General features: G+C 41.7%; 2 protein-coding genes across 3 annotated transcripts in view; both read right to left on the bottom strand.

Annotated features, from left to right (window-relative positions):
- Window positions 1-1,349, bottom strand: part of LOC113809504 (uncharacterized) — a 46,835-nt gene extending 45,486 nt beyond the window's left edge. The window contains exon 1 of the mRNA XM_070127790.1: window positions 1,204-1,349. The gene's annotated coding sequence lies outside the window, so the exon portion shown is untranslated. The remainder of the gene's footprint in view (window positions 1-1,203) is intronic.
- A 1,785-nt stretch (window positions 1,350-3,134) lies between these two features.
- The window catches only part of gudu (Armadillo repeat-containing protein gudu), a 25,241-nt gene continuing 18,375 nt past the window's right edge, over window positions 3,135-10,000 (bottom strand). Inside the window, exons 11-13 of one of the 2 annotated variants that reach the window (XM_070127788.1) lie at window positions 4,676-4,785; window positions 4,414-4,525; window positions 3,135-3,908 (exon numbers count right to left, since the gene is read on the bottom strand). In XM_070127788.1, coding sequence (XP_069983889.1) covers window positions 3,753-3,908; window positions 4,414-4,525; window positions 4,676-4,785 — 378 coding nt within the window. In that variant the 3' untranslated portion in view covers window positions 3,135-3,752. Of the gene's footprint in view, window positions 3,909-4,413; window positions 4,526-4,658; window positions 4,786-10,000 lie in introns of those variants that run through there. The other variant, XM_070127789.1, reaches the window with a different exon arrangement.

The following is a 10,000-nucleotide window of genomic DNA, read 5'->3' as shown; positions in this document are numbered from 1 at the left end:
CTCTTTTTTTTTTTTTTTTTTTTTTTTTTTTAGGCAGCCGGATAAAAATGGACACTTGTCTTGGGATAAAACCAGTGTCATAGATCATGTTCGCAAATTTGGATTTCGAATCTTGATCATTCCTCTATTCGTGAAATATGTTCTGACCTGCTCTATTATAGTTCTTTTGCATTTGTGGTTTACGAAGTGCTCTTAGATTAAGTTTTGATCTCAAGCTTGTATTTGCAAACAAGTTATGGTCTGAGCCACAGCTCTTGGTTTCGTTTTGCAGTTGTTGACATGAGTTCTTGTGTCTGTCGTTAATGCTAATGTAGTCTATCTGGGTTCTCAAAAGAGCCTTTAGTTGAGCCGCTCTGGAGGCCTTGACCGCCCTGCTGTATTTCCCTTGTATAAGAGCGACGAGTGCCCACCGTAAAGCGTTAAAGGCTGCTCTCCCCCTGCCTTAACCTAAGCCGCCTTAACTCGCATCAGTATGGCGGGTCCCTTGCTCTGTGTATGGGTTCGTAAGATCGCTCGTAAGTTAAGGCGCCTTAAGGAGATACGGCGCCTTAAAGCGTTTGAGAATCCGGCCCCTGGTTCCTGTGTTGGTTGTCTGGGCTTGTCCAAGTGTGTTGCTTGCACCAAGTGTTCATGACTATTGTGGTATGTTCTTCGCACCACTCATTCCCCCCTGCCCACTTTCCTGCTTTACCCAAGTCTGAAAATCATCATAGTTACGTGAATGAATGTTAAAACCCTCATAAATACCATTAAAAAGCGATACAGGGCGTCTCTCGACCACTTTTATCTTTTTGCCTTCATCTAGTTCTGTCTCCCATGGTAATTCTGATTTCGTTCTTGCAAGTTTTACGGTAATGTCCAGTGATTCGTAATATTCCTCGAATTCGTCCTAAAAAGATTGGGATATGGGTGCATAGTCGTATGATATCTATATCTACGGGTTTTCCTTTTAGTGTGATCAATGACCTTTCTGATATAATCCAGCGTAGGTTTCCTTGTGGCTTTTCTCGTCAGAAAGCCGACATTTTTCTCGTTATGGTCACCACCCAAGTACATGACATAACCAACGAAAATTCTCCATTATCTGACATGACATACACACGCGTTTAACAACCACATCTAATTCAATAACATCCCCAAACATCTTAGCAGCAATCTGCAAGGTAAACAAACAGAATGTTGATCCAAACCAATGTTGCTTACCGTTAATACTGCAGAAGATGATATCCTCTCGTATAAAGAACGAAAAGAAGAAGAAGAAAAAAATAGAAGATATAACTGAAACGAAGAATTGAGGGAAACGAGCAGATTTCGTGCTGGTAACGACCTCTGCGCCACCCAGCGGTTCTGTGTACTGCAAACGGTACTTCCACTACAGTTATCATAGTTTGTGAGATAAGATTTCGTTATCACCAACATTCTGCTGCATTGTTATTTTGTTCATTTTTTTTTAGTTTGTCTTCCACACTTTTTAATTAATCTCTCTCGACCTCTTACTCTCTGTCTCTGTCTCTGTCTCTGTCTCTGTCTCTGTCTCTGTCTCTGTCTCTGTCTCTGTCTCTGTCTCTGTCTCTGTCTGTCTCTCTCTCTCTCTCTCTCTCTCTCTCTCTTGTCCACACCCCACACATATCTCAATGATCTCTCTCTCTCTCTCTCTCTCCCTCGTTTCTCTTGCCTTTTGCTCTTTTAAAATCTTCCACTCTCGCTCTTTCTTTACCACACCTCCCTCATCTCTTCCGTTTTCAGTTAATAGCTCGTTATCGATATGAATCACAGGTATTTCAAGATAACTTCTCCCATCTAATCTTTTGCTGTCTATCTTTCATGCTTACTCATTATCTATGTTTATCCTGTAATCTTGGAACATAGTTTTAAGAATTCTATGCTTTGTGTAATTCTGTTCATTTATTTCATTGTAGGGATAGGGATGGATAATAAGAATTTGTAGATAAAGAGGAGGAGGAGGAGGAAGAAGAAAAAGAAGAGGAGGAGGAGGAGAAGAAGGAAAGGGTGAAGAAGGAGGAGGAGACGGAGAAGACGAAGAGGAGGAGGAGAAGAAGCAGAAGGAAGAGGAGGAGGAGGAGGAGAAGACGAAGGAAGAGGAGGAGGATGGGGATAAGGAGGAGGAGAAGAAAGGGGAGAAGGAAGAGGAAGAGAAGGGGAAGAAGAGGAGATCCAGAGAGAGAGAGTTATAAACAGACAGAAAGAGAGAGAGAGAGGAGGGATGTGCTATCTGCAATAATTTGCCAAATTTAATGAAACACATCAATAAGGATACACTTTTTTATTTGTTTTACATTCCATTTCACAAATTCGATGCAAGCGTAACAAGCTAACACAGAGAAACTTATTAAGTCAAAAAAGAGCAGAGACAAGAGTATATAGGCGAATTAGGCAGATAATAGAGTTTTTACCAAGGGAAAAAGTCTAACATTTGCTTCGATTCCTCATCTGATTATTCTAATAATTTTACTTTATTAAAGCAATAACCATAATGAATATCAAAATATATTGCAATAATGCTACTTTGATTTTATAGAATTACTCCATAATGCATCGAATATTCATCGAAATATTTGACACATGGAACAGAACTGAATCCTAAATACCGTTAACCTTTCTATCACCTAAGAAAAAAAAACTTTTTGAACTTGCTTTCCTTGTGTTGAGATTTTACTCTAAACCAGTGACTTTCTGATGTGAAAATTTTTCAGTTAGATTTGTTATATCATCTAGTTTAATTCATTTTTTTATCATCCATATATAAAGTCAACAGAGAGAGAGAGAGAGAGAGAGAGAGAGAGAGAGAGAGAGAGAGAGAGAGAGAGAGAGAGAGAGAGAGAGAGAGAGAGAGAGAGAGAGAGAGAGAGAGAGAGAGAGAGAGAGAGAGAGAGAGAGAGAGAGAGAGAGAGAGAGAGAGAGAGAGAGAGAGAGAGAAAGTAAAAGAACAGGCAGACGGACAGAGACAGAAAGAGAGAAAGAAAGAAAGAGAGAGAGAAAGAGGAGAAGAGAGAGAGAGAGAGAGAGAGAGAGAGAGAGAGAGAGAGAGAGAGAGAGAGAGAGAGAGAGAGAGAGAGAGAGAAAAACAGGCAGAGAGAGAGAGAAACAGGCAGAGAGAAAGAGAGAGAGAGAAACAGGCAGAGAGAAAGAGAGAGAGAGAAACAGGCAGAGAGAAAGAGAGAGAGAGAAACAGGCAGAGAGAAAGAGAGAGAGAGAAACAGGCAGAGAGAAAGAGATAAAGAAACACCAAAAGGAACATCGTCAAGTGCCTGACCTGTCGCATCTTCTTTACCTCCTCCTGCTTGACCTATAAGTCTTCTCTTAAAAGTCTTCATGTTTCTCAAGACTTCTTAACAGACTCTCTCCACTTTCCCAACATCAGTCGAAAATCACAAATCCTTGTCGTTGAGTTCTGTTCTTTATTCTTTATTGATCTGTTCTCGATAGTCGTCACGCCTTCTTCAGGTCGTTCTTCGTGGTTCCCAGATAATCGTTTCAAATAGAAATTTATATCTATTCATCTATCTATTTATCTATTTGATATTTCAATTTTCATTTATCTATCTTTTTATTTCTATTTATTTATTTATTTATTTACTATTTATTTATTATTTATCATTTATTTATTTATTTATTTATTATGGACTTTCATATCCAGTCATCTATTCATCTATCTAATATTTCAATTTTCAGTTATCTATATATCTTTTTATTTCTATTTATCTATTTTTTCTTCTTCTAATTCTCCCCAGCTATCGCCTAGAGCTGTGATTGCCTCTCGGCGTGGACCTGTTCGTGCGGCCCTGGGCTTTGCAACGTTGCAGGGCCAGCAGCCGGATGTTCCTCAGGCAGTCGGCAGCCGCTTCTTGCACCACCTCGTCCTCGGAGCCCAGCATCTCGAGGAGGAGCTGAGACGTTACCGGAAAGAGATGGATTTTTAATTTATTTATTTATTTATTATTATTATTATCATTTTTTTTTTTTTTTTTTGAAATAGGGAAGAGGAAGAGGGAAAAGATACGAAGGAAATGATGATGAAGATACAATATGTAAAAAAAGAGCTATCTCATTTGACTGCGGTGTGTAAACATGAAGTATCATCTGACAGGTATAAATAATGCATATATATATATATATATATATATATATATATATATATATATATATATATATATATATATATATATATATATATATAACATACTGTAACGCAATAGAATGTTTACACGTATTCATAACGACGAATCTCAACTTTGTGTGTGAGTGTGTGAGTGTGTGTGTGTGTGTGTGTGTGTGTGTGTGTGTGTGTGTGTGTGTGTGTGTGTGTGTGTGTGTGTGTGTGTGTGTGTGTGTGTGTGTGTGTGCGTGCGCACGCGGCCAAACCCTTCCCTTCGCGCACGCAGATCCACTCACGGGGACGGCGCCGCTTTGGTGCAGAGTGACGCAATTTTCCGGCTCGAGCGACAGCCGGTGCAGCGCCCTGCAGGTGGGCCTCCTGATGGTGCTGTCGTTCGTCTCAAGATACCTGAGGACAATAAGAACTCAAAATTATTCGAGGAGAGATAAAGAAGAATGAAAAAAAAAGAACAAGTTGAAATAATCAAAACAGGAAAATAAACGTAAATAATCAAAATAGAATAAAAAAAACGTAAATATACCGTGTCCCTTGACTCACTGTACGAGCGGAGCCACGGCGCCCGCCTGGCCGAAAAGGAGCCCGGTTTCCCTTGACACACAGCACGCCGCTATCGCCTCCGCCAGGTAGGGCCTCAGACTGTCGTTTTCCTGCCGGGGAAAAACTCAGTCACGCCGGCAGGTTGGAGACAATGGCCAAGGACGATAGAGAGTGATTTATTATAAAGAGCTTTTAAGTGGTTACGACACAAGGTTAACAGGGAGATTTGGGAGTGGGAGTTGTTAGGGTTATATATGTTTTTGTTTTTTTTAATATTTAAACATGAACTTGTAGTTATTTAGGACATGTTCATGGGAATTACTTTTTAAGAAATCATGTTATATTAGTTCAAATGTGAAAAGAGACCAAGAGGATCGAGAATGAGAAATATATCCGAGAAATATACACAAAAAAAAGGAGTTCAAAGGAGAGGAGGCAGACGAGACTACAAAAAGTGCCAGAGAGATGGTGTACTAGCCATGTCGCGAAATGAAAAAGACACACACATAAACAAAGACTCAAGAGAGAGGTGAAAGGGTTTCCAAGACAAGCTGTTTCCCGACCAGCCTCTCTCAGCCGACGGGACCGACGCGAGCGACCAGGTCCTCCTCTGCCAGGCTTGCGGACTTCCGGGCCAGCTGAGAGATCAGAGGTCAAGAGAGGTCGTAGTCTAGACAAAACAAAGTTGGGATGCCTGGTCAGCAGTTGGGCCACTTATAAGGAGCATTTATGGAAGTGATGGGAGTAAAAATAGGATATATATTGTAACAACAATAGTAGTAATTGATGGGTAGTAGTGGTGGTGAAAAATAGCGGTTAGGTTTGGTAACGATAAAAAAAAATATATATACACATCCTTTTATTCTTCTCTTTCTAGTAAAAATAAGAGAGAGGGAGAGAGAGAGAGAGACACAGATCAACCAGTCCTGACGGGATCTCGTGAGAGAGGGGCAAGTGTGCTGCTTGCGACTGCCTGCGTCGGAACGAGTGGCACCTTGCGTCGTCGGGTGCAGGAACTCTCCGATCCCTCACGAGGACAGTTCCAAACCTGGTGGCGGGACAGACAGTCTGCGGTTACTCCTCCGCCGCGCCCCCCGGGGGAGGCTGGACGGTCCCGCAGGCTGTGTGGTGAGAATGGAGGAAGGGGAAGAGGGCGAGGAGGAACAGGAGGAGCAGAAGAGGAAGGGGAAGAAGGGGAGGAGGAGTAGAAGAGGAAGGGGAAGAGGGCGAGGAGGAGCAGAAGAGGAAGGGGGAGAGGACGAGGAGGAGTAGAAGAGGAAGGGGAAGAGGGCGAGGAGGAGTAGAAGAGGAAGGGGAAGAGGGCGAGGAGGAGCAGAAGAGGAAGGGGAAAAGGGCGAGGAGGAACAGGAGGAGTAGAAGAGGAAGGGGAAGAAGGGGAGGAGGAGTAGCAGAGGAAGGGGAAAAGGGCGAGGAGGAACAGGAGGAGTAGAAGAGGAAGGGGGAGAGGGCGAGGAGGGACAGGAGGAGCAGAAGAGGAAAGGGGAGAGGGCGAGGAGGAACAGGAGGAGCAGAAGAGGAAGGGGGAGAGGGCGAGGAGGAACAGGAGGAGCAGAAGAGGAAAGGGGAGAGGGCGAGGAGGAACAGGAGGAGCAGAAGAGGAAGGGGAAGAGGGCGAGGAGGAACAGGAGGAGCAGAAGAGGAAGGGGAAGAGGGCGAGGAGGAACAAGAGAAGCAGAAGGGAGGAGAGAAGTGGAATTGATAGAAAGAGGAGGAGACGGAAGGATAGAAGTGGTAGGGAGAGAAGGAGGAGGAGGAGGAACGGTAGAGGCGTAAGAGGGAAAAGGAAGAAGAAGAGTTAGCATGGAAGAAGAGAAGGAAGAAGGATAAGGGAGAGAAAGAGGAGGAAAAGAGACGATGAAAGTGGAAAGTAGAGAAGGAGTTAGAGGAATAGAAAGAAGGATAGAAGCGAAAGAAAGAACAAGACGAAGAAGAGAAGTTAGAAGAGAGAGAGGAAGAAGAGAAGTTAGGAGAAGGAAAGGCGATTTAGCAGCAGGAGGAGCACAATGAAGTGATGGTAAGGAAGGGAATACGAAGGGAACCTTGATTCATCTGCCGGCGGGGAGGAAGGGGGGGGGGGGAGGTGAAGAAGAGGAGTAAGAGGAATCGGAAAGTGGAGTAGAGTGGACTGGAGTGGAGTGGAGTGGAGAGCAGCGTCACAATTTGCTCTTACGTAAGAATTAAATGACAGACGAAGGTTTACAAAAAAGAATGAGCTGCTATGTGAATTTCTCTATATATAAACATTAATCCTATCTATTATATATATCATATTTATGTCCGCACTTCATCGCCTTACAACTAAAACTAAAATTATGGCTATCTGTTGCTTAATTTAGATACGTCTTATTGATATTATCAATCACGTAAATATATTCATTTCACTTCGCTTATATTTTGGATAAATGGTATCAAATAATCTGAATTATTCTTCATATACTACCCAATAATTTTGATTAGTCTATATAAAATTTAGCTTTAGAAATTTTAGTTAGATTATAGACATCCACGTAGTAATATTTTGGGGAAATAACTAAAAACTAAAGGCAAAACGTCCTTATTAAATTAATTTTCATTCACAAGGCCGTGCTGTTAGATAATTACTAATGGTGTCAAACTCTACAGTAATTTTGCTCCTATCAGCCCAGAGGAGGTATTAATACGAGCATTTAATTTGTTACTAATAATCGTCTAAATATTCTAATGAAAGTCTAGAAAATTCTTAGCGCTCTATCTTGCATTCCTAACAACCACCTACTTGGTATCTAATAAAAAGTCTCAAATACGGCTGGAAGACTAAATATCTATCTAATCGACTGGTTCTAGGAGCGCGACTCTCTCTATGGCGAACCTACATCTATAGCGGACTAAAGGTGTCTTAGAAATGGTATAGATGATGTGTGTTATATCTTGTTTGATATGTGGTTCCGTGTGGATGTGTGGTGTGGTGACTGTGTTTGTTATCTTATTGAATATTTGATCCCTGATTATGAGTTGTATATCATAATAATTCCTTTGGTATGTGTTATTGTTATCGGGACGCAGTGTGATTTAACTTTATATTATTCATACTTTAGATGAACATGACACATTTTTTTAGTGTATGGGGCCAGGCAAACTGGATAGAAATTTATACAGGTCCTACCAATATATATTTGATGTTGTACAGTGTTAGTATCAGTTCATGCTCAGTTTGCACACTCCGTTGCAATCTACTTATCCCCTAGGAGTTCTATGTTCAACTGCCAATAAATAGTTTGTATGTATCGTTCCGTGTCAGAGTAACACTGTACTGAACGAGTATTGAAGGAGAATCAGTATGTATGGCCTTGTGTAGAGAGAAGGGAGAGAGGGCGAGGGAGAGAAGGCCCAGAGATGAGAATGGAGGACCCCCGACGTGTCACATCTGGGCGTCCAGAAGAGATGAGGTTGTCATAAGCATCACCACGCCCACCACCACGGCCGCCTCCCGCCCATCCGCCCGCCGCTGCGTCCTCGTGGGGGGTGGGGGGTGGAAGGGGCGGGGGAGAAGTGGGGGAGAGGGAAGAAAGTTGGGGGAGAGGAGGGGAGATAAGAAATTTCTATAGATCTCAAGAAAAACAAATAACAAAGGCGGGGGGGGGTCTGAGTGTCGACGTCATGGCCGGGAGATAGTGACAGGCAGTCAGGCAAAGAATTTTTTTTTTCTCGAATGACAGCTGACATTTTTTTTGATTGATTGAAAGCTGACACTGAATGACATTTTTTTTTCGAGTGGGAAGGGATCTACCAGAACCTAAAGTAGCAGGTGATTTTCTCCATTTTTTAAAATGGGAAAGTGAAGAGGAATCCAATACTGTAGCTTAGATTAAACAACACTACGAGGGGTCCGCGAGGAAATATTATCGAAATCATCATTATTATCATTATATCACACTCAAAATGCAATTTAGAGGCGCCACCCCGAAAAGGTGACACATGTACCTACGCCTGCTATTTTTATAGGGAATGCGAGATTTCTAACTGTGCCCAATCGCCTCTACTCTATCATGGCCTTCCATAGCACCCTCGATCATCTCCCTTACCCATTCCGTTGTTTAGGGGTGTTTAAGACCCCTTAAATATCTATATAATATAATATAATATAAAGGGTATGTGAGTACTCAAACCATATCCATTCTCAATTACTCTGTGATAGCTTTCCATAGCACCCTGGATCACCTCTATAACCCTTGCCGTTGTTTAAGGGTATATTTAAGGGGTCTATAAGGGATATGGAAATTTTCATACCATACCTAGTCTAATTTAGTAATTTACTCTGTGATAGGTTTCTATGGCACCCTAAATAAACCTGTAACCATGTACTGTTGCTTCAATATTTAAGCTGTATGATTTTAGAGGGTTTTCGTGTCCTGACCCCTTATAGGGACCCCTTATCAGAACACCACATAGCCTAAGCCACGCAGGACCTCGAGACCTTTCTAACGCGCCCAAGATCTCCCCTCAACTCCATGTGGTTGCTGAGAAAAAGTGAACTGAAGTAGGTCTCTGGTTATGGTTTTACGGTGTGAAAGTTGTAAATATATAGCCCTGTGGCCGACCCCTTTGTTTTCGGTTCAGTTGGATGGGGAAATGATTGTTTTTTGGGGGGGGGGCTGGGGCCATGGCCAGGGCCTGAATCATCATTATTATTATGGCTATCATCACCATCCTCATTATCATTATTATTACTATTATCATCACTATAATCAAATTATCATTATCATTATTACTATTATTGTTATCATCATCACCATCATCATTATTACTATTATATCACTAAATTATCATTATCATCACCATTATCATTATTATCAGCATTATTATTACTATAATCATCGCTATCACTAAATCATCATTATCATCACTATCAACATCTACCGTGACTGCCTGCACCCTCCGACCACACTCGACCTAGCCCTCGTGTCCTCCTTCTCGGGCTTAGGAGAAACTTGGGCGCTATCGAGTCCCACCTTCAACACTTAACTTGCGATGCGCCACCAAAAGGTAAGGAAGGAATTCTTGAATATAACAAAAAAAAAAAAGAGAAAAAGGTATGTATGCACGTACGGGATATACTAAGATACACACCGAGAATATTTTTGCTGTCCTGAATTTCAGAAGGTAGAAAGTAACATGGAGGAGAGAGAAAAAAAAAAAAAATTCTAGGGAGATAAGATACGATATGTTGAAAGAAAAATGAGAGAAAATAAGTATAACAACAACAAGTCATGAATGAATAAGGAAATCAAAGGATAACGACCAAAAGAGGCTAAGTGATGGGAATAA

Source organism: Penaeus vannamei, chromosome 12 (assembly GCF_042767895.1).
Source record: "Penaeus vannamei isolate JL-2024 chromosome 12, ASM4276789v1, whole genome shotgun sequence".
Classification (NCBI taxonomy): Eukaryota; Metazoa; Arthropoda; class Malacostraca; order Decapoda; family Penaeidae; genus Penaeus; species Penaeus vannamei.
This window is presented reverse-complemented; position numbering and strand designations above follow the sequence as displayed.